This window comes from Camelus bactrianus, chromosome 15 (genome assembly GCF_048773025.1).
Source record: "Camelus bactrianus isolate YW-2024 breed Bactrian camel chromosome 15, ASM4877302v1, whole genome shotgun sequence".
Lineage (NCBI taxonomy): Eukaryota > Metazoa > Chordata > Mammalia > Artiodactyla > Camelidae > Camelus > Camelus bactrianus.
The window spans coordinates 68604360-68628424 of record NC_133553.1 but is presented as its reverse complement, the minus strand read 5'-3'; the positions used below and the strand labels follow the sequence as shown (position 1 = coordinate 68628424).

Here is a 24065-nt window from a genome sequence, read left to right as displayed (position 1 = left end):
CCAGGATTCAAAGCGTGTCTGGCTCTAAAGCCAGACCCTTGGGACCACTACCCTCCCCTGTCCTGGGGACCCTCTTAGAGCAGGCAGCCACTCTCTGCCCTGTAGTTTCTTGGATGACCTCAGGGATGGCCATCAGATGAGACTAAGAGAGAGGATATGGAACAGCTGTGAAAATGCAACATGTTGGCCCAAATTTCTCCTCTTTGGGCTGTGAGGATGTATCCACCCTGAGTTTATTAGGTCCATTCAGGAAGGGATGATTAATCACCTAATGTTACAGCTTCCTAAACGCACCCCTGGAGGCCCACTCAGCCTTGGCCAGCACTGCTGGGTGAGGGGTGGCCAAGGAAAGCAGAAGTCAGAAACAGGAAGCAGCCTCCACATGAAGACCTTTTTCCTGGATGGGAAAGACAGCGAAATACACTTGGCAGAGTCTTGCCAACTTTCACCCACAGCACAGCCACAGGGAGAGAGCACGAGGCCCAAGGCCACAGGTCAATGTCATTTAGGAGACAGCAAATGTTACAGGGCCCAGGAGGACTACAACTGAAAAAATACTAACCCCTAGAGAGGCCCTCGAGTAATGAGAGCCCCCACGGAACCCAGACAGCATTTGTGTTGGTCTAGTTTGTCTCTCGCACCCCAACAGTCACAGGGCCCAGGTTTGAATGCTTCCAAGCATGATAGGCTCACTACTTCTCTAAGTTGGTTAGCACCTGCTGTTGGTCAACCCTAGCTGTTAGAAAGATTTTCCTCAATCTGAGATCAATCTACTTGTGGGTAACTTCTGTCTAGTCTCCATTCTGCCACTTGGAATAAGAGCTCCCAAACTTGGCTGCATGACACATTAAGAATTCCAGAGATCCTTTCCAGACTAACCAAACTGACAGCTTTAGGTCTGTCTGTGTGTGTGCAAACATCTTCCCCTCTCCTCGGGCTGGTATCCACCACTCCAAAAATGTGATAATGATGGGCTGTGTTCAGTGTTCAATCAACACTGCCTAAGGGTCATTTGTACCACTTCCTGCCTGGGGTCTTTGAGTCATTAGTTAAGGTGTTAGGCTAAGTGTGGAATCATCCAGTATCGAACCTGGGTGCTGGGAGTTGGAAATAGAAACCCTATACTTGGCGGAAACAGATTTAAGTTGTTGGAAACTATCAAAGCAGAATCATTCAGGCCAACCCTTATTTCGTAGCAGGTTGTGGTGAAATAAAGGCTGTGGCATCAGAAGAATCAGTGTTCAAATCCTGGCTCTAGTATTTGTGCAGGTGTGTAAAACTGGGCCTGTGTCAGTTTCCTCCCTGTAAAATGGGATGAATAACCCTCACAACAGGGTCACTGGCGTAAATGAGCTGACAGGGTGAAGCCCTCCATCTGCTTAACCCTCTCCTTCTGTTCCTTTTCCTCTTTTTCTCCTAGACTCCCCTCTGCCACGTGGCACCCTCAGAGGATCAGGGACATTTCTTAACCCTACTCAGTCACATTCAGGGTAAGCAAAACAGGGGCTCTTGCCCCAAATTGTTCCATCTCTTTCTGTAGTGGGCGTGTGGCCTACCACGCGGGGCTGCTTCTCTTTAAATCTCTGTCAGGAAGAAAGAAGGAAAGGAGGGGGCATTCCAGAGGCAAAGCCTGAGTGAGGTGAGGGAAGGCCACTTGCCTGCCTGGAGGCAAGGGCGTGAGAAAGGGACAGTAGTTTTGACACATCTGTTGAGCAATCTTGAGATGAGAACTTCCTCACTGGACAATTCTTATCAGTTTCTTTCTTCCCATAACACACAGGTCCAACATCCTGCCTCCTCTACAGAATTGTGGGTAGAGGCCAGAGCTGTTCTAAAGAGAAATTAACCCCAGACTCTTTATGAAATAACACCCCAGACGGAAAGCCCATCTCCTTCTTAAGTGCCCACATTTTCCTCCAGACCAGCACTAAAAAGAGGAAAAACTGCGTCATAGCAACGATACAAAGAAGGAAGCGAGAAGAGCCTCTGCTTCAAAGTGTGCAGTGACCCAGGTGTGGCAGACACAGCCCCAGCCAGGTATGAGGAAGGCCAGAAAGGGAAGGCCTGGAGGTGAGAGCCAGAAAGAAGTCACAGAGAAAATGAGGTCAAGGCAGCACACCCTTGACCAAGGTCACATAGTTGAGACCAGAATCTGGATCACCCAGACATCTTACTCCATTATCAGTAACAGCAAATGACAGTCTGCGCCCAAGCCTCCCGGAGGGCCTGTGTCAATTTGCAGGCCAGTTTCAGCTGAATGGCTAGTGGCCACTTCCTGGATGCTGAGGCCACCCTATCAGGCCCCAGTGGGAAAATGGTCTTGATAGAATGATTTACATCCAGAAAAGAGCAATATTCCAACTTTGACAGTGTGTTATGTAAAGTGTTAGCAATTCCTACTTTGAATACCTTAAGAGGTCTCAAAAGAAAGCAGAGAAGAAACCTTAAATCTCAACATCTAAATCTGTAAGATTTCTAACATTCAGCTCCTGAACCCCTGACCACGGCTGTGACCCCAGCTTCTCTCATTTTATAGCCTTTGTTGAAAACCAATTATACACAAAGTGCTAGAGTGTACAGAAACATAATTTAAAAAGAAATGATTTCTGGAGGTGGATAGCAGTGACACTGGCACAACAATCTGAATATACTTAATGCCATGAATTGTACACTTTGAAAATATATACAGTTGACCCTGTATATATTTATACACACACATACATACATCATATATAAGATATACAAATAATATGTCATATATAATTATATACTATATATACATAGAATACATATATTGAATAAAATAGGTAATATAGAATAAAATATGCATACATACAAGTTATATTATATAAAATTATATACACATATATAAATATATAATACATATATAGAACAAAATATATACATACACTTTTTTTTAATTTTTAAAAAAAGTCAAGAATCCTGTTTTCTAGAACTTTACAAGATAGCACAGAACTGAACTCATTATAGACCCAATAAACAACTCTGAAATGACTGGAGGGATGGGTGTTAGTGGATAATAAGGGCAGTCACATTGCAAAGCAGCCCATGGGGTGTCACAGGTGTCTGAGGAAGTGGCCCGTGAGACTGGGCACTCAGGCGGGATTGTTTCTGGGCTAAGAATATACACACATAAATAACCAACATACACGTTGGCGGCTATCTGTTGACCTGGAGGCAGTAGGGAGATCATGTGAAAAGAAGGTGTGGGCCAGCCCAAGATTCGGAGGTTATGAATTTTAGGACCAGAAAGTTACTCACCTCACTACACTGCGTTAGCACCCTATTGCAATGTCTTCGTGTTCGGGTGATTTAATCCTATCACCTTTAATCAAGGGGTCACAGGAAGGAAGAATCATCAAGATGACTCCACTGTGTAAAGTTGCTATGTTGTTCACTGACCAGCCAGTTCTCTGCAGGGTCAGGAGAAAGTCTGGTTGCCCAGAATCACTGAGCTTCCTGCTACAGGCCAATGAAATTAAAACTGACTCAAGAGCTGCCCTTTTTGCCTTGACTGTCAGGAAGCTCAACACTCTGCTGTCAACTTCAATGCGATCAGTTTTTTGATAATCACCCCTGCCTGTTCCAAGCCTCTTATTCTAGAAATCTTTTTAATGAAAGCTGAACCATATCACCTAATCCTTTCACTAGGGAGACAGAAAATAAGTAAGACGTGACGGAGCAACTGCCCATCAGTCATTCCTGTGTGTGAGGACACAGCCTCTTGGTAGAAGCGGGGATTCAAGTGACCAAATCAAATCCTAAGTGATAAGAAAGCAGTTCCCCACACATGTAGGTGTCAGCGCCTAGGGCTCCGGGACAGCCTGAGGCACACTGCTGCTCTGCTGGACTTCCTTCTCCCGTCTTAGGTTATTTCTGATTTAGTACCTAGAAAACCTTCTCTCCAGGAGGTGCTGGATGAACACTAGCTAATTCCTGACTTTTAGCTTCTTCTAGACTCCAAACAGATCAACTGATTGAATTATGCCCTTACTGCAAATCTTTTGTCAAGGAAACCAAGGCTTAAAGACGCCTCCCCAAACCATAGGTCAAGTCCCTGGCAGGACCCAAAACATCCAGTGGCCAACTGAGTGCCCTCATCTGGGGCATACATATGCCCACCCCAGAAAAGCTAGGCAACTGCTGTCAGTGACCTCATTAATAATAATGCCTTCACAGACCCCTCCTGGGAGGACCAAGGCTGTGCACAGGGCAGCAAGTTTATCCTGTCAAGTTGCCAAGCCAAGCCCAGATGTTTCTGATAAATACATTAAAATAAAAAAAAAAAAAAAAAGAAAGAAAAAGAAAAAAGGATGAGTTAGGGAGGGAAAGACAGCAGATCCTGGATTCCTTAAGGCTCCTGTCCTCTGAAACACAGTTAACCAAAAGTTTCAGGTCTGCCACAATACTTTCTTCAGAAGAGACAAGGTGGACCCGCGCTGGGGCCACCAGACCACCTCAGGGAGATTCCAGCCCTGACGCACCTGCCACCCACACGCCTGGAGCAGCAGGGTGAGTGTGGCGCTGGCGGAGGAGGCTCAAAGGCCACTCCTCCAGGATCCTGTTGCACAGTGAGTCACAGGGTTTCCTGTTCTTCTAGTTCTTGGTCTCAGCTGCCTCAAGTTACAGCCAGACAGTCTGTAAGCACCTGCCAGGAGATGTCCAGGAGATGGGCATTTGGGACGTCCCAGGACGCTCCTACACTCTGAATGTGGGGCATCAGAGCAAAGGCATAATTATATGCCAGATGGACGGGACCCCGGAGCAGTTCATTTACCCGCACGGACTGACTGAGCACTGAGTGGGCTGTGCCAGGGCCAGGCGCTGAAGGGACCCTAATCTCAACTTGCAAGGTGCACAGTGTATCGGTGGGAGGCTAATATGTCAACAAGTAACTACAGACTGAAGGTGGTGAGGCCAAAGGGTAAGCAGTTTCTTTCACTATGATAAAAATACAAGCATTAAATCAGACACATCAAGGCGGGGAAGATATAGCTCACGTGGTAAAGTGCATTTCTAGCATGCATGAGGTCCTGGGTTCAATCCCCAATATCTCCTCTAAAACTAAATAAACAAATGAACCTAATTACCTCCCCCCAACAAAAAATAAAAATAATAATAAAAAATCAGAGACATCAATACAATCCTGAGAAGTTTTTGTCTTGAAAAGGTTAGAAACGAGTATATTTGTTGACCCTGTGCCTAGAATGGTCTTATCTGGCCTAACTCCCACTTGCCCTTCAGGGCCCCCGTACAGATGGCCTCTCCCCAAATCCTTCCCCAAATTCCCAGCCAGTGATGCTGACATACTTTTGACACTTGTGTCTCCTGCCTTCATGGGTCCCAGAGGACTAAAGGCACCGACTACATGTTCCCAACTTCATCTTTGCGACGCCCATGCCAGGCTCCAGAGTCTGCCACCAAGCCTCTTACCCCACAGGGGCATCTGAACCCCCCAGCTCTTCTCTGCTGGACCAAATCCCCGTCGGTCTGTTCCTTTGCACTACATCTGGCCCCAGACCTTCCCAGTCTGCCCCACCCCGACCCCCCCACAACCACACCCAGCAGAAGCAGGGCAACCATATGTCCCAGTTTGCCCAGGACAATCTCAGTCTAGTGTGGGAACAGCATAACTGTTAATAGTGTCCCCTATTATTTTTAAAAGTGGCCCAGTTTGGACACTAAATTATAGAGTCTCCTTCGGTACAGGCCACAGACCAAATCCTGTGGTCATTCTTGGGGAGCCCACACCCGAACGGTGAGAAGAGAGCTCGTGCTGTGCAAATGACGCTGAAGGAAATAGGATGGGGTTCCTGGCTGGTCCCTTAGTACCTGGCACTTGGTTTCCTCACCTACAGAATGAGGGGTTTGGATTAGATGATCCCAAAAGTCCCTGACACCTGACTCATAACCTCATGAAACTGAAAAACCCTGGGCCATGCCCAGTAGTCCCAGGCAGCCCCCTGCTGGGGCCAAGGGCCTGGGCTCTGGCATCAGACCGCCTGGCTTTGAATTCTGGCTTGCCCTGGAGCCAGGATGGTCCCTTTCTGGGCCTTGCGGCCTTCATGTGAATACTCGGTAACGATGATGCCCACCCCGGAGGGCTGCCTGACCACACCCAAGTTGCCGCAGAGTTCAAGGACAAAGCCTGGCACGTAGTACGTGCTGCACACGTTTGTTATTTTAAGACTTTTGGGAAATCGAGGGGGAAATTCCTGGGACATGGCTGGAAGGCTTCACTGGAAGGCTTTGAGACAGGAAAATTTGAGAGGAAGCAGAAGAAAGCCCCTCAAATGGGAAAAAGGAAAAAGGGCACCTTCAGACTGTCCAATGGCCTATCTGGCTTCCTTCCTTAGTCAGGCAATACTGAGAGGTCCGAGGTTGGAGGCTGGGAAGGAGGCCTTCCAAGAAAATGGACCATGTCTCTGGCCTGGCCTCCAAAGCAGGGCTGCGGAGCTGAGGGTGAAAAGAGGCAGGAAGCGGCGGGGGGGGGGGGGGCCAAGGCCTCCCAGAGCCACATTTCTCAGGCCTGACTCACTCTCTGGGTCAACTGCAAGACCAGGTCCATCCAGAAGAGAAGGACTATAAGGGAAATGCTCAGAGATCCACACACACCTAGTGCAAAAGCATCACCCCACCCCCCGACAAAAGAGGCCAGCACTTCAGGGAAACCGAGACTGTCTAGCTCCGGCCGCCACAGGAACACGGCCAGGACTCCCAACTGGGTTTGGACAAGACTACAGGCTGCCCAGGTTTGGGGAGAGGTAGAGCGTGGGTTCCATACAGTCCTCTCGGGCTTCGTCAAGAACCCCGGGCACCCCAGGGTCAGAAGGGACCACACTGGACAGCCTAGGGTGTTTGAGAGGCAATGAGCTCTCAGCTGAGACCCAAGATGGTCAGGGGCCCTCTCTCCACCCAATGTGCCAAAAGAATGTAGGAACGACTGAGTCCCTAGGGGTCAGTGGGACTGAAACCTACCATGACCTGGTCCTATGACTCAACAGCACAGGGCACTGTAAGCAGTTTCCCCAGTGGGAAGCCAGAGGCCAGGCACCCAGCACTGGCCAACTCCAGCATAAGTGGCCTCAGCAACCGTCCTCGGAGCCTCAGGGACTCTGCCCTGCAGGGGAGGTACTGACAGGGAGGGAACTCGGTCTCTGCACTGAAGAGGGGTTGAACGAATGCTGGGATTATTCAGTACAGCTGGGTCTCTCGTGATACCCCTAGGGAGGTCACTTCAACCTGAGGTGCGCCAGAATGGCCAAGGCATCCCAGAGACCCCCCGCCACCCACCCACCCAGTGGGGATGCTGCCTACCGAGGACCAGAAGGAAAGCAAGTGAGACGGGTCTCCTATGTGCAGGAAAGAGAAGGGTGTAAAAGTTGGAAGGGGCAGTGAAGATGCTTCTTTATGCCTCAGCTTTAGGAACGTTCCTTCCTTCTGCCCTCCCTGTCCTCTGCTCTAATCTGACATCAGAGAGCATAAATGAGCCAGAACCCATATGCCCTAAAAGCCACTGGGAGAAAGGAAGCAGGGCCCCTTCTGCTCCCACCCAGATGGAGAGTGCAGTAGGGCATCTGAGAGTGCGTACTAATATCGGGGACACAGTGTGGATCAGGCTGAGCTCTAAGAGATTCGCACTCAATCTCTCTTGAATCCTTACAATGACACTGTTAAGGTGTTACTACTCTCTGTTTTACAAGAGGAAGAAACTGAGGCCTAGAGAGGTTAAATAACTGACCCAAGTTCATAGAGCTGGTTTGTGGTGAGCCAGGATCAACCCCAGGGAGCCTGGCTCTGTATCTCACCACACAGCCCCTCCCAGTGATGCTGGACTGGCCCTCATGGGTATCAACAGCCCTCTTCCGCTCCCATGCCTGCCTTGTTCAGAAGCCTGACAGATGCCCCGCCTCCAGGGAAACCCCAACAACAGCCAGGGTGAGATTCTCCTGGGCAGCAAACTTCTCTCCCACTGGCTTCCTGGAGGGCTCACCTTGCCCTGAGGACAGACACAGGAACCCCAGTAACCCACGCTGCAGCGCCTGGGGTCATGGACATCTGCTAACTATTGTGGTCTGCAGATCTCACCTTACAGTCAACTTTTGGAAAAGGCCACTTCCCACCATGACTGTCCCATGACATGGCACACTGAGCACTAGGAACCATGGCCCTGGCCGCAGCCACTACTTTAGCTGTATGACCATTAGTGACACAGTATAACACTGAAGCAGGGGATAGCTGGGGTTTTTTTTGGGGGGTGGGGGGTAATTGTGTTTATTTAGTTAGTTAGTTTTTCAATGGCGGTGCTGGGGATTGAACCCAGGACCTTGTGCATGCGAAGCATGCGCTCTACCACTTGGCGCTATACCCTCCCTCGGATAGCCTCTGTTCTTGTTTGCTGTTTTGTTGCTTTTGTTTTTTAGCCTTCCATCTGTGTTAACCTTATCTTTTTTTTTAATTGAAGTATAGTCAGTTTACGATGTTGTATCAATTTCCAGGGTACAGCATAATATCTTAGTCATATTCATACATATATGCTCAGGACAGCCCCCCTTAAAGACTATGTTCTTTTGATGCAATTTCTCAACCTAGAGATATTTGGGGCCAAAGAAGTCTTTTGTGGGGGAGGTTGGGGAGGCCTGTCCTGAGCATCACAGGATGTTTTAGCATCATTTCTTGACTCTTCTTACTAAGTACGATGACACATCTTCACCCACCTGCCTGTGACAATTAAAAAGGTCCCCAGACATCACCAAAGTCCACTTGGGGTGACAAATCACTTAATAGTTTAAAAACTACTGCTCTAAAGGTATAGTTAAAAAAAAAAAAAAAAAAGGAACAGGCTTTGCCCCTTTAGATTGGAATAGGGTAAAACTCTTGCTGTTTATGACAGGCTGGGAGAGCCCCTCACAAGATTATCCAGCCAAAAACGTCACTAGCACTGAGGTTGAGAGACCTGCTTTATTACAAAGCCGACGCGGCCACCTGTGATCCACGGTGTGAGGTATTAAGTCGCAGCCAATGAACTCTGTGATTTGACGTGCCACACCTCCATTTCCACTGCTTTGGAAAGGCCAGGACAGACAACACACAGTGTCGGAAAACAAACCAAACTTGCCGACTTCATGGGGGGTACAGCTCAGTGGTAGAGCATTTGACTGCAAAACTCAACCCATGATAAAGAGGAACTGGTTATTAAGAGTCATCTTTTAAACTGGAAGTTACTGAACAAAGGAAGCCAGTTTTCTGGGGTTCCTGAGTTCTTTCAGTTCATCCGATCTCCTTACTCTGGCTGCTGGATTTGGAAAAAACTGTTGTGATTCGTGTTGTTTTGTTGCCCGCCCCTGGGAAAGAGCTCCTAGCTGCCCTCAGACTCCTCTGGGCACTAGAAAAGTTCGACATTGAAAAGTGATGTTTAAAAAAAAACAACAAAACCTTTTGGCTTTGTCTGAGGAGCCTCAAAGAGAATTTTAATTCATTCAGGGGTAAAGAAAAAAGGGCTTCTTGGCGCTCTCTGAAAGAGATGCTTGACAACTTAAAATAAATGGATCATCTGTAAAAGCTACAAAATATTCCTGCTACCATCAAGTGTCTTTTGAGCAGGGAAGGGACAGTATTCGGATACTAAGTATTAGGTTACAGGGTGAATAAATGAGACAAATTGTACCAGTCAATGTTTATTAACTCAGCCAAATATAACCTGATTAAGGTTTTAATCAGCTGTTTCCTTACATACTTTCATCTGTATCTGAAGATTAATGGCACATAGTAGGTGCTCCAAAAATATCAATCAAGTCTCTCTTGAGGTCCCCAACTCCCCATCCCGTGGGAATGATGGCCACGGCCTGGAGACGCTATACGCCACCCTTTAGTGGCTGTGAAGTAGCTACTGGTGGAGCCTCGTCTCACCAGACAACTGAAAGGTTCCTCACTTTCAGTTTCCCACATAGTATCTACAGGGCCTTGTACCCACAGTAGGTTCTCAGAAAACATTAAACTCTCATCTTGAATCTTGGGGGCTCTGATGAATCTTTCTGCTTCCAAGATACTCGCCCCCTCCTCATTAAGTCCAGAGCTGAAAGCTACCCCTCACCTAAATGAGCTATCTATATTCTAAGACTGCACGTCGCCAGTCAATGCGCTTTGAAATAATTTTGTCAGTGGCTAAAGGAAGGCATGTATATACTTCATTTCATTTCTATGGGAAACCCTGATTCTCACTCCTAAGAGATAAAAATCCTGTATCTTATGTATTAATTATACCTTGATTAATAAAAAGAATCTGCTAACTCTCCATAGATAGGACAAAAAGCCTTGATTGATGGGGAACAGGAAACACTCCTCTCTCCCTGTCTCTCTCTCCCCTTTCCTTTCCCCTCAAGATCAGCCTCAGGCTTTGATGAATAGCTTAGTCTTTCCCTCCAGGGGTCCACCTATCCACCCACCGCTTCAGCCCAGTACTAGCCCGCAGCTGCCTCTCACCCTCCTCCACCTCCTGCAGCCCTTTCTCAGCCTCTTTTTTCCAGGAAGGTCCCCTCCACCCCATTCCTTCTTGCACTCACTGAGTACCACACCAGTGGCCACAAACTGGCTATACAGGTGAACAGCCAGGATTCTCCCTGCCCTGAAACTATCAACTCCAGTGAGTCCGATGGAACAACACAAACGCCACAACAGGGCAAAAGCACCCAGTGCGAACAGGCATGACACTCAAAGGACCTGCAAGTCCAGTCTTTGGGGAATGAAGCTAAGGAAGCTGAGGCTGAGGTGGGGGCTGGGGGGTCAGGGGTGCATTCAGCATGCACAAAACCCTTCTGAAATGATCTAGTCTGGCAGCAGAAAGAGACTGGCAACAAACACTAGGAGGCCTCTGAAGTAACCCAGAGACCAGCTGACAAAGATGTAGCAATCAGAAAGGAAAGTCAGTTAAATGAGTCCCTGGCTCCCATCAGACAGAGGCTACTGGTGCCACTAATCTAAACCAAGAGAAGAGATAATTGCATTTCTGGACACGCTGGGTGAGGGAGCTGCCAGCAGCCAAGAGTGTACGCAGACTCAGGCCAGGATGAGCCCACTAATGGTCCCAGAGGCAGGCGGGTGTGGTCAAGAGTATGGGCTGCTGGAGCCCAACTGCCTAGCTTCAATTCCCAGCTCTTACAAACAGAAGGAAAAAAAAAAAAAAAAAAAGCTAGTGACCTCAAACAAGTCACTGTGTGCCTCAATCCCTTACCAGTAAAACAGGGATACCGATTATAATAATAGTGCCTACTTCGTGGAGCTGCTGTCAGTGTTAACGAGCTAACATATATAAAGAGCTTAAAACTACCTGGTACACGGTAGATGCTTATGTGTTTGCTTTTGAGTTTCAAAGGGTCAGTCAGCAAAAGTGAGCAAGTAACACTTCTCCTCCTCCTAATAGCCCAAAACACTGGGGGCTTGTCTATGTTCTGGGCAGGCGAACCTAAGCTTTCCGTGCATCAGACTACAACCCACAACATGTAAAATGACGGGGATTTCAGGAGAGTCCAAATCAAGGCATTTTCAAGACTCTAAAACTCAAGCTTCAACCTTCTCTCCTAATTCTTCCTTCCATCAGCAACTTTAAAAGATGCTTCTAAAACATCCTCTCTGATTCTCTTCCTTCTTCCTAATAATTGCAGCTGTAATCAAACAGCTTTGCTCACTTAAGCAGGGAGGCTAAATCTCGGGTTCTGACACCTGCAGAGTTAAGGCCTGACTCAATTCCGCCCCCACTGGTAATTTAGAGGAAATACATCCAAGTGTCCCTGAGACGTTTCACGGGCTGAAAGGTAGATGGCAAGGGTAGAGAAGACTGTAAGACATTTTTCACATTGCTGTGCTTCATTGTCACAACTCTTTAAAGTGGAGAAGTTTTCTGTTATCATCCCTGTTTTACAAAAAGAAATCGCTGGTCCAAAGAAGCAAAGTGACTTGCTCAGGCTCCTGAGGTTCATAAACCACAGAACTGAGATTACAATTCATTTCTGCAGAATCTGGCTAACTCCCTTTTCAATCTGGGACTAAAGAGACGACCCCGACTATTCCAGGCCAGGAAGGTGGTACAGCTCCACAGTTTCAGTTCTAACCTCCATCCTCTGGTCTGGGGGAGAGTAAATTTGTGTCCTAGGCTCCCTCCTCTGGATTTGGGGAAGAGTAAATTTAAATGTCCAGGGGCAGTGGTCACCCAACTGAGAAGACTTTCCTTGGATTAATGATCCTCCAGCTTTGTATTCTAGGACTGGCCAAGAGATGACAATCTTCCACAAGAGTTAACTCACTTCTTGGGCAAAGAAGACAAAAGAAATTGCCAAGATCCTGACGGCTCACACGTTCTTGAATAAGCTGAATTAAAAGTGCTGAGCGGAGCCACATCCCAGGAATAAGTTAGAGAGATAACAGAGGTTTATAAGCAGAGTTTGTAAATTTACGTGGGTAAACCAGCCGGTCTCTGCTCCCCACTCCAGTCTGAAGCTAGGGAATATAATGCTTTATTGGGGGTTTCATTTGCCATGGCTCCGAAAACACAGTGATGATAACCCACCATCCTCTCCTTTGCTCTCAGGATCCCTAGGATGCGAGTATGAGCAGGTAGCCCCATAGAAAGATAACGTCAAGACATTTTCCCAAAAATGTGTTCCCACTAGGACACAGAAATTTCAAGCATGTAATTGAGCAACGCTCCGTCACTGACTCACAGATTTGGACACCCCTCCCACCCTCGCCCCAGCCCATCCCCTCTTCTCAAGTACCAGCAGAGCCCCAGGGCCAGGACCCAGTCTCGAAATCCCGAGCATTTCAGAAACACAATTCTCCCCAGAGAGCGCCTGGAGCGCAGCCTAGCCCCACCCCCAGCCCCATACCCGGAGGCACGGGGACAAGTCTCCCCGGCAGGGCCAGAGGCTTTGTCTTACGTAAACGATCTGGCCGAAGCGCCAGCTGGGGCTTCGGGGGCTGCTGAGAGGGAAGTGGGCAGACAGGTCCCGGCCGAGGGCAGGAAAAAGCTCGTTTTCAGAACGACAAAAATCTCCAGGAAGACGGCAAAGCGTGTGGGGGGTAGGGGGAGAGGCCCTCGCGGGGTAACTTTTAGGAGCACCAAAAGTAACATCCGAAAGTCCGCCCCCGACTTGGGGCCTGGCTTGGGGGGGTACTCAGGGTTGGGGGGGTCCCGAGGCACCCCGCTGGGGCGGGGGGTGGTGTACGCCCCTCACGGAGCCTCAGTTCCGGGTGCCTCAGTTCCGGGGAAGGGGCGCGGCGGGCGGAGTTCCTCTACCCCTTTCCCAGCCTCTTCACGTGCCGTCTTCTCCCCAAGCCCAGCTCCGCAAGGCCGTCACAAAAGCTGGGGGCGAGTCGGAGGTCCCCAAAACGCGATCCCTTAGCGCGGTCGGGCCCCGGAACAGACCTGTGCGGCCGCAAAGCCTCCCCCCACTCAGCTACGACTCTCCCCACGTGCTCTCGCCGGAACTCCGGCAGGGGAAGGGGGACTCCTCCCACGTGGGCCCGGCAGTCTAAGACTACGTGCCGGGTGGCCCGCCCCTCCGAGAGAAGAAAAAAAAAGCGCGAGCGCGCGCAGGGTGGCCGGGAGGGAGGGAGCCGCGCGGTGCGCGAGCCCCGGCGCCTCGCACGCGCGCACAAGCCTGCCAGTGCCTAGCGGACGTGGCTCCTCGAGCCCGGGAGTATCCCAGCCCTCCTGACTTTTTCCGAGTCTTCGGCCCGGAATGAGGAGGAAGCAGGGCCCCGCTGGGTCGAGGAGGAGAGCCCCAGCCGGCCGGGACCCCAGAGAGAGGTCCGGGGACAAGGCAAGCCGAGCCAGCCACCCCGCCCGTGGCTTACTTACCTTCTGCACTTGGTCATGGTTGAGCTCCGTAAAGAAGTAGGCAAGCAGATGCGAGGCAATCATCGTGCCCCGCGTCCCGACGGCGCGAAGTTGGAAAACTAGGGCTTGGAGCGCGTGCGGAGGTGGTGGGCCGCGCGGTTAGACCGCTTTGTACCCGGGCTTGGCAGCCCGGCCGGGAGCGGTGAGTCCGGCAGGCACACAAAGAAGGCACACGATGGCGCGCCCGGCTGGAGGGTCCTGGGTCTCTAAAAAGAGGTTTTGGTAGTCACAACTACTGGAAGGAGCCCAGGAACCACTCCCGGCGACGTGCTGGGATGCCCCACTGACAAGATACTAACTTCAGCCACAAGATCCCTAAGGCTCAACTTGAGAAGAATCACGGCCCAACTCTACTAGGGCAGTGGGACCTCTCTGGCTCACACACGCGCTGCTCTCGCCCGCGGATCTCCCCGGCTTGGTGACACGGCTGTGCTAGCGGCGGCCCGGGACTCCTGCGCTGGAGTTTCGAGCAACAATGTGGCTTATTGAGGGGTTGCCGGCTCGCGGGCCTCCTGGTCAGTGACGCGCGCACGCCCATTGGCTGCGCGAGGAGGGTGTGTGCGCCCACGGGCCGCCCGCCGCCTAGGCGCAGCCAGTCAGCGCGCACGGCCCGCGGGCGCGGCTGCTCAGACACCCGAGCCGGCAAACTGGAGGGGCGCGCCTGGGGCGGGGGGCGGGGCCAGGAGGCGAGGATGAGACGTGTGGTCCGTGGCAAGAGGCTGGGGCGGAAAGGCGCATGAGCCACCGCCGCGTCAGGCTCAGCTATGGGTGGGGGGCGCGTGATCACAGACCCGGGGCGTGAGGCTACTGGAAAGACGGGTCACCGGACCAGCATACGCCCTGGGCCGGGAGAGAAACACCTTCTGGCACCTTGGGGTCATATGAGCGCCTCCTGCAACACCCCCCACCCACCCCCTGCGCGCTCCTGGGTCACATTTCTGAAGCATCTTAGTTCTCACCTATTGTGGCTCAACACGTCCGCGTAATACTGATGCAAAGTGAGCCGCTGCAGCCACTGCTTACTTTGTGCCGTGCATCACAAAACTGAACGGTTCTGGGGTTTACTAACCTCGTTTTACAGATGAGGAAACTGAGGCACGGGGCCGTTAAGAGACTTGCCCAAAATCACACAGTTAATGCGTGGCAGTAAGGGAAGGACCCCAAGTCCGACTAACTTCGAGGCCCTACCCGTTTCCCTGTTGTCCTATCCTATCTTATATCTAAGAGATCTAAGAGCCAGGGAAGTCGAAAGCAGGAAAAGAGCTTTGTCTGAAGCTGCAGGACTGATGCGGGGGTGACACTGGGTGGGTAGTAAGTGTGTAACTGAATGATCCTGGACATGTGTGGGGTGGGATGGGGTGGGATGTGGTGGGCTGGCTTACGGATGCTGAGAGGAGTGGGAGTCCAAGCGACAGCTAGTGCCTAGCACCAGACTTTTATACGTGGTGGAAGCTGGCAAGAGTGCAGCCTAGGGAAGATCGGTGCTTATGGAGAATAGCAAGCCTGGGGTTGGAAAGGTCGCAGGGGAGGGAAGGTGAGGGTTTGCAGTGTTCTACTGAAGCGTTTCTCCTCTCATAAACAGTGGGATGCTATCTGTAATGTGTAAATAATAACAACAATAGTAGTAATAATAACACAAGTATTAAATGTTCATTGTTGGAAAATAAACAGAAAAAAAACAAAAACATTCATGATCTAGCCTCTGAGTAAAACTTCTTGAAAGCTAACCTACCCTTGCCAACTACACATTCTCATCCCTCCTTCCCTGTAACTCCAATCAGGCTTGGGTCCCAAACTGCTTTTGTCATGGTCACCAAAATGATCTACATATTGCCAGAGGCTGTGTTCCCATCGCTTGTATGCCTTGGCTCACTCCACCTCTCAGGGATGTTGGGCACAGTTCACCAAATCCACCATCTGGACACACCTTCCTCTGTTTGAGCCGGGGATGCTCCACCCTCCTGGTTTCCCTCTAACCTCACTCTGCAGTCTTTGCAGCCCCCGTTTTCTCTGCTGGTAAATGCTGGAGTCTGCCAGGGCTGTCCTTCACCTCTTTTCTGATCTAGTTACACTCTCTCCCCGGCGTTCACTGCCAGCCCCATGACTTTTGTATCATTTACACGCTGATGACTCACAAATCTATAGCAAGTACCTCTCCTGGAGCTCTAGACTTATTCCTCCAACTACCACTTGTCATCTCATCTCCCACTGAAGTGACTGGCATCTCACACAACGTCCAAAGCTGAACTCAAGTTTTCTTCCCAAATGTATTCCTTCCACGGTTCTCAGCAAATTGCATCACCGTCCACCCTAAATCATCCTTGATTCCTTCCTACCACTCACCTTTATATCCAACCCATCAGCAATCAGTCAATTTGACCCAGAGAGTAGACCTTATGATCGGCTTCTCTCCATGTCCTTGGACACCTCCTAGCCAAGCCGCCAACAACTCAGCCAGAACCAATACTATATTGTCACACCCCAATACTATATTGTCACACCTTGCACCCTGCTTCCATTCATGCCTGACTCCTATAGTCAGTCACTTGTTCATTCAGGAGCCAAAGTGACCATTTAAAATATGAACCACTCTATGTCTCTCCCTGGCTCAAAGCCATTTAATGTCTTCCAATCTTAGAATAAATTTCAAATTCCTGACAAAGACCACTAAGTCTTTTACTAAGTCAAACTCTTTCTTACGCAAGGGCCTTCACTCTCCCTTCTTCTTCCGCCTGGGATGTTCTTCATCAAGTCTGTGTCCAGCTGCCTCTTCCTCCATATTTCACCCAAAATATCACCTCCTCAGAGGACTTTTCCTGACCGGTTTATCTCAAGTAGTTCCCCAAGTCACTATCACATGACGCTGATTTCCTCTGGGTTTTCTGTGTATTCACTCTCTCCTCACTAGCCAGTGAGCTACGTTAAGAGGGCGGGATCTGCACCTATGTTGCTTCCTCATCTCCACAGCACCTGGGATGGTACCTGTCTCATTGTAGTCACCTACTGAATGTTGGTTGGTTATATGAATAGAAAAAAAAAATCTTAGAGATAACCATTGTTCACATTTTGTATAACGATTTATGCACCCAGCATCTCTCACCAGATTGCAACAGTCTTATAACTGGGCTTCCCTCTTTAGATATAGGAACATTATAGATATGTAGGTTTAGCTCTCCAAAAGAGATTCTTAGAGAAGTGATATGCTCTAACTTGCTTTTTTAGGGCAATAATTGCCTTCTAAGTGGAGAGAAGGAGAGGAGGTCTGAGACCAGAGGCAGAAAGAGACTGAACCCAGAAGATAGGATCAGGGCCTGAGCCAAGGTGAGGGTGGGACAGAGAGTCAGGCTATACGTTTAGATGGTTTAAAGTCTGGGGTGGAATTGATGGCTTTGGCTAGGATGGATTTTATTTATTTACTTTTTGGTTAGGGGGTGATTAGACTTATTTACTTATTTTATTTTTAGAGGAGGTAATGGGGATTGAACCCAGGACCTTGTGCATGCTAAGCAGATGGCTTTGGCTAGGAGTGGTGGATCAAGAGAAGGATGCCCACTGCCTAGAAATACTTAGAAACCCAATAGTCCAGTGCTGCAAAACCCACTGGCCCCAGGCAGATGGGGCCAAGTGCAATGGGTCATGTCAGCTATGACCCTTTCTCCACATACTGATTTTAGAGCCTCTTCTCCACTCCCTTCTCTAGTCCCGTTTCCTGTGGGCCAGTTAATAATCACAAGATGCCTGAAGTGCACGTTATCTCTTAAGAAGCTCCCAACCCCAGGAAGTGGTTGGAGTAGTTATTGTTATAAGCCCCAATGTATACATGACAAACTAAAAGGGATTACTCACTCAAGGCAAGACTTGAATCTTTGACTTTTGGGACTCCAAACTCCATTTATTATTTATTGATTCTCAGATCTCTCTCTGTCTCTCTGTCTCTCTCTCTTTCACACACACACACACACACACACACACACACACACACAATTGTTGAAGAGTAATGAGACACCTGTGTAATTTACATCCCACAACCCCCAAAGAGAAATCAACCAGCAAATATTTATTAAACCCTTGCTGTGTTCAGGACTGTCTGCTCGGTACGGTGAAGAAATACAAAAGAAACACAAGATGTGGTCCTTGCCTCTGAGGGATTAGCTGTTTAATCAGAGGTATAAAACAATTATTACAGAATGGAAAAGTCTATCATGGAGAGCCAAACATGTGTATGTCTTTCCATGTGGTGGAATTTTGGAGGAGGAAGAGGCAGAGCTGCGGGCCAAAGTCAGCCAAGACGGCTCTGATGTATACAATGCCAGCTTTTACAAAAGACTGGCTCTTGCCTCACACAGAACTGACCTGAGCCTGACCATTAGGCTCCAGGGAGCTGTCCTGGGAAGAGGCCACTTTGCCAAAAGACCTTTACTTGCCAAGTATTTCTTTTTCTAATTAGGATTTATCAAGTTTGCAGCATGTTATTAGTGACGGGATTATGTACAGAATGCAAAGACTGAGAGTGGGCCTGCCCTGAATATGAATACTTAGGACTCCTTGCATCCTGTTTTCTTTAATATTGGGCCCTAACGGTCTGCGCAATCTCTTGTGTTTCATAGTTCAGTTATAATGTGTGAATTTGGGGGGTTGGGTAAAAGAGGTGTTGAAATCAGTTAACACTGAAAAATGGGAGCCTCAGGGTACACCACAACCTCACTTTATCCATCAGATTTGGAAGCTGAACCCATTCAAGCTAGTTTAAGCAGAAAAGGAATTTACTGAAGAGTATTTAGTTCCTTTCAGGATCTTCAGGAAGGTCAGAGAATCAAGCTCAGAGGAGCTTAGATCAAGCATCATACCCAAGTTTTACCATCAGACTCCACTGATGAAGATGCTATTGCTATGGCCACTGGGCACAGGCATCTCTGCCCAAATCCTGGTCCTGGGCACAGGATTTTATAGCCAGAACATGCCACAGCCACCTTTGACTGTTGGATATCTGTCTTTCAGCATCCTTGCTGGGAGGAATTCTGCGATGCACCTCCTTCTTTATCTTATTTGCTTCCAAACTGACATCTTACAGCTGGTTGCCAGAGCCTGGGCCACATGCTTATGCCCTAGTTGCAAGGGAAGTTGAGGGAAACAGGCCCACGGAGTCGGGAGTCCTAGCTTAGTGAAGTCCCTTGTCTCCTCAGGCAAGAGAAACAAAACCAGAAATAAACAAATGGGACTACATCAAACTAAAAAGCTTTTGTGCAGTGAAGGAAACTATCAACAAAACAAAAAGGCCACCTACTGAATGGGAAGAGATATTGGCAAATGATGTATCTGATAAGGGGTTAATGTACAAAAGATACACGAAACTCATACAACTCAACAGCAAAAAAGAAAAAAAAAATCCCACTGTCTTCTTGATGATGGCTATTTTGACAAGTGTGAAGTGATATCTCACTGTGGTTTTGATTTGCATTTCCTTTATGATTAGTGATATTAAGCATCTTTCCATGTGCCTGTTGGCCATCTGTATGTCTTCTTTGGAAAAATATCTATTCAGGTCCTCTGCCCAGAATGGCTATCATCAAAATGACAACAAATAAGTATTGGTGAAGATGTGAGAAAAGGGAACCCCCACTTCCCGTGCACTGTTGGTGGGAGTGTTAATTGACGCAGCCACTATGAGAAACAGTATGGAGGTTCCCCCCAAAATTAAAAATAGAACTATTATATGGTCCACCAATTCCATTTCTGGATATTTTCCAAAGAGAACAAAAGCATTAATTCAGAAAGATGTAGGCATCCCTATGTTCTTTGCAGCATTATTTACAATAGCCAAGTTATGGAAGCAACCTAAATGCCCATCCATAGATGAATGGATAAATAAGATATATATATATATACACATATATACAATGAAATATGTATTACTCAGCTATTAGACAGAAAAATCTTGCCATTTGCAACAACATGGATGGCCCTAGAGGGTATTATGCTAAGTGAAATAAGTCAGACAGAGAAAGACAAATACCTTATGATTTCACTTATATGTGGAATCTAGGAAACAAACAAACAAAAATGAACAGTAAAAATAAGACATCTGTGCTCTTTGGGAACGAGAAAGTAGTCAGTGAGCCAAATGACACCAAGAAAACTAACTATGAATGAACTGCCCTGGCTGGATGATTCACTCTCTCCGCACACATTCTGTAACCCAGTGCCTGTTCACAGATGTATTCAGTGTCACGGTCAGGGAGGAAAAGGCCACTATGAAATACTGCCAGGAGGCGTCCCTCCATTGCCATCCTAAATGTGAGGGCTATAATGTGTGGTCCCTCATCCTGATGGCCATAGGGCTAAATATACCCCAGACAGCTTGCCTGAGAAGAGCATGGGTGCCGTGCTGAGGCTGCCATGGGAACACTGTGTGGTCTTGGGCCTTTCTGAGCCCCAGTTTCCTCATCTGCAAAGTGGAGCTCATGAGGTGGAATATGCAAAGACTTCAGTTCATGGTGGATCCTGAATACCAGTTTCCTAATCACATCACTCATAATATCAAGTTTTCTGTATAATAAGAATTCAGTGATTAAAGAAAATTCCAGGTGTCAGGAACAGCAAATGCAGAATCTTCGGGACATGGGAAAGATTGGTTTGTTCCAAATGGTATGCAGTCTTCTGGTCTAGAGGGCAGATTTCAGTGGAGAATGGCAGGAGGGAAGCTGGGCCAGTGGGCAGGGAGGGCTCAGCTAAAAGGGAAGTCATTGAATCCCATCAGCGCTCAAAAGCACAGCGCCTGGGCTGGAAGCTACACAGAGGACAGATTGGTGGGAAGTGAGGCCAGAGTCCTGGGAAAAAGACGCTGAGGGCCACTACTGGGCTTACGGCAGATGGACAGAGAAGTGAAAATTAGTGAGGAAAGTAGGAGATAACCCAAGCAGGACGTGATAAACGACTGACTGTAAGGGGTAGGGACGGGGAAGTCTCCGTGACAGTGGTGCTCACCCTTAGCTGCTCTTTGAAAGAGTGGTCTTACTGTAGAAAGAGCTTCTTCAAATTAATAAGAAAAAGAAATCAAAAACCCTTGGGTAAAGGATACAAACAAAGAGTTCATAGGAAAGGAACAAATGACTCTGATATATGAAAAGACGATTGTCATCGCTCAGAATAGTGAAAATGCAAATTTAAAATATACTGACCTACAATTTTTCACCCATCAGTTTGGCAGAAGTTAAATCATGATAACATACCTTCCCACGGGGAAAGAGGTACCCTTTCTTCCAGCACACTGTTGATGGGAGAACAGAGCCTTCTTCAGGTCAATTTGACCCTCTCCCTCACTTAAAAGTACACCTGCTCGTTGACCCTGATACCCCATTCTTCTTACAGGTTTACCTGCACATGCCGTGGAAGTTTGTTCACTGGGGCGTAATTTGTCATTGTAAGGGTGAGATCAACCTAAATCGTATCATTTGTGGACTGGTTAGGTAAATTAAAGCCCATTCATACAATGGGATTACTTAGTCATCATATATTAAAAAAACAAACAGACTATTAATAAGGAATAATCTATAAGATACAGTTCAGTCAAAAACGTAAGATCTAGAGCAGTGTGCATACAAAGTTATCATCAGCGTATAAAAAGGAACGGAAAATAAGCTTAACCTGGGTAGTATAGTCATAAACTTTCTTCTAAGTAGAGGACCTGGGTGACTGGGAGACAGGAGTAGGAGAGAGACTTTATTGGGTAGTCTTTTGTACCAAGTACAAATATTTCCTATTTACCAAAAAATGGAATTAAATTAAGAAAAGAACCTACTAATTTAAAGGCAACACAATAGAGTGGAAAGAACTTGGGGTTAGATACCTGAATCCGCCAAAAATGAAGTTTTAAGTTCAAATAAAAAGATGCCCAGGCCACACACCAGTCCAGTTACATCAGAATCTTGGGTGAGAGGGAAGTGGGGAGCAGAGAACTCAAATCGATATTTTTTGAAGCTTCTCAGTGGTTCCCATGTGCAGTCAATGGTAAAAACCAAGTGGTAGCTACTCTGGGTGTTTTGGCCTTCGTGCTTGGAGGATCAGCTGAGCCCCTGTCAGTCTTAGCAACTAAATCTGACTTTTCCACCCGCTAAGCACCAGCTTGATCCCTATGTACTTCTCTGATCTGTTCATGGCGCAGAAGCATTTGGTCCTTATCTTTGTAAGCTGCTCATCCCTGCCCTCTAGGCAGCAGGAACTCATTGATCTTCTTATGAACTTGACAAAAACCCAAGTAAAGTTCCTAACCTCTTGTCACTTCTATGACGGGCAATGTATTATTTTTAATTAAGAAGGCAATTGTCCCAGCAGGAATGAGTAAGGACCATACCTCTTTCTGTGCCACTCTTTCCCAGTGACTTCGGATGATTACAAGTGCAAGAAACAGAACACTCTGGCTCCAGCAATAAAGATACTTGTTGTTTTCAAATAAAAAGCTGCCTGGTGGTGGGCTGGGCTCCAGGCTGGGTAACTCAGGACTCTGCACCCACTCCTCTGAGAATTTCTTCACCCTGACTCACTCCCTGAACGGGTTTCCTCTGCATGCTGGTAGCAAGGTAGCAGCAACGTGTCCAGATTTCATCCGCAAACTGCAAGACACAGAGAAAGATGAAGGAATGGTCTCCTCCTGAGTCTCTTTCTTTTAAGGAAAAAAAAAAATATCCTGAAACTCCCAGCTCCCTTAATCTCATTAGTCAAATTGCCACATACCCATTCTAAACCCAGTTATCTTGAAAAAAGAATAAGATTATCACTGGTGGGTTACACCAGTGGTTCTCTAGTGGGGAGTGATCTGTTTTCGGGAAAAGAAGGGATGTGGTATTCAACCAACAGTATCGCCTACATTACTGCTTCAAAGATCCTGGGGTCCAGCATCTGCCTCCAGCAGAGGAATCCTGACAGGGAATTTATAGATTGATGGCCTAATCACAACAGATGACATAGATCTACAGTCCCAGAACCCAGTGTGGCTAACATTCATGAGGTCAACATTTGTGAATTAATACTTATGTTTCTGCAGAACTAGAAGGCTGGCACTCCAAAAGGCCACAGAACACTTGCTCATTGGTCAATCCAAGAACATTAAAACTTTGTTTCAGTCTTATCAGAGAGGACAGTGTGATGTCACTCTTGTTAGGATTTTTAACCAACAGGGAAAATGTGGGGTTGGCTGCTCCCACTTGCAACACGGGTTGGTGTCTCAAGGAGACATGGGAGTTCAGGGAGTCAAGATTAAAGTGTCAGCTAAAACATCCAGAACAATACATCCCCGTTCTTTGGTTTTTAGCTGAGACAGTTATTTATCCAATATCTCTTTGGCCTGAAAACATTAATTACAAAGACCAACATTTTAGGGTTGACATGTCATCCTAGGAACTGTGTATGTCTGTGTAGATTTCTGGTTACAAAGTCTCCGGAAATATCTTGAGAACTAACTCATGTCCACAGAGCAGGCCCAAACTTCCAGCGTCATCAGGTCTCAGCCACCCCCAGTGAAAGGCAGCTGGTTTCCATGCCAACATGGCTTTGTCCCTGAGTTCTGTTCTAAAACAAAGTTTTGTTAAACTTAAAACTTAATTCACCCTGTGGATCACATCCCTATAAGTTATAGTTACTATCTGTTGTAATCATTAGTTCTAGCCACCAAATATTCCTAGTTCTCCAAGTTCATGGTAGGATTTTATAACCCTGTTCCTTTGAATTTAGATGTGGTCATGTGACTTGCTTTGGTCAATGAAAATGCCAGCAAGGAGACACAAAAAATTGAGCATAGGCTATCGTGGAAGGACAGAGACAGCCTCTGTCAACCTGGATCGCTAAGTGAAGATGACATGGAGCAGAGTCTCCATCAACCTGTAATGTTGGGGCTGTTTGTTACAGCAGTATAACCTACTTTATCCTAACTGATACAGTTCCCAAAATCTTGGCTCCCCTTCAGTCATTCATTTCCTCCTACATCTTCTCCCTGTATTGCCCCAAGCTTGCTCTCCTCTGTCTGATTTCCTACCTCACTTTCCTTATCCCCAAATCTACAGCATGCCTTCTGGAGCCCCAGTTTTGTGCCAGAGAAATTCTCCTAGATCCTTAGCTTCTCCACAAAATGTGTCCTTTACCTCTGGACCTTACCTGC

At 47.8% G+C, this 24065-nt stretch overlaps 1 protein-coding gene across 4 annotated transcripts in view; it reads right to left on the bottom strand.

The window, feature by feature from the left end:
* The window catches only part of HK2 (hexokinase 2), a 63159-nt gene extending 48743 nt beyond the window's left edge, over positions 1 to 14416 (bottom strand). For 2 of the 4 annotated variants that reach the window (XM_074341418.1, XM_045515496.2), the window contains exon 1: positions 13877 to 14416. In XM_074341418.1, the coding sequence (XP_074197519.1) occupies positions 13877 to 13939 (63 nt within the window). In that variant the 5' untranslated portion in view covers positions 13940 to 14416. Of the gene's footprint in view, positions 1 to 12953; positions 13488 to 13876 lie in introns of those variants that run through there. The other 2 variants (XM_074341419.1, XM_074341420.1) reach the window with 2 other exon arrangements.
* Between the last annotated feature and the right edge of the window lie 9649 nt (positions 14417 to 24065).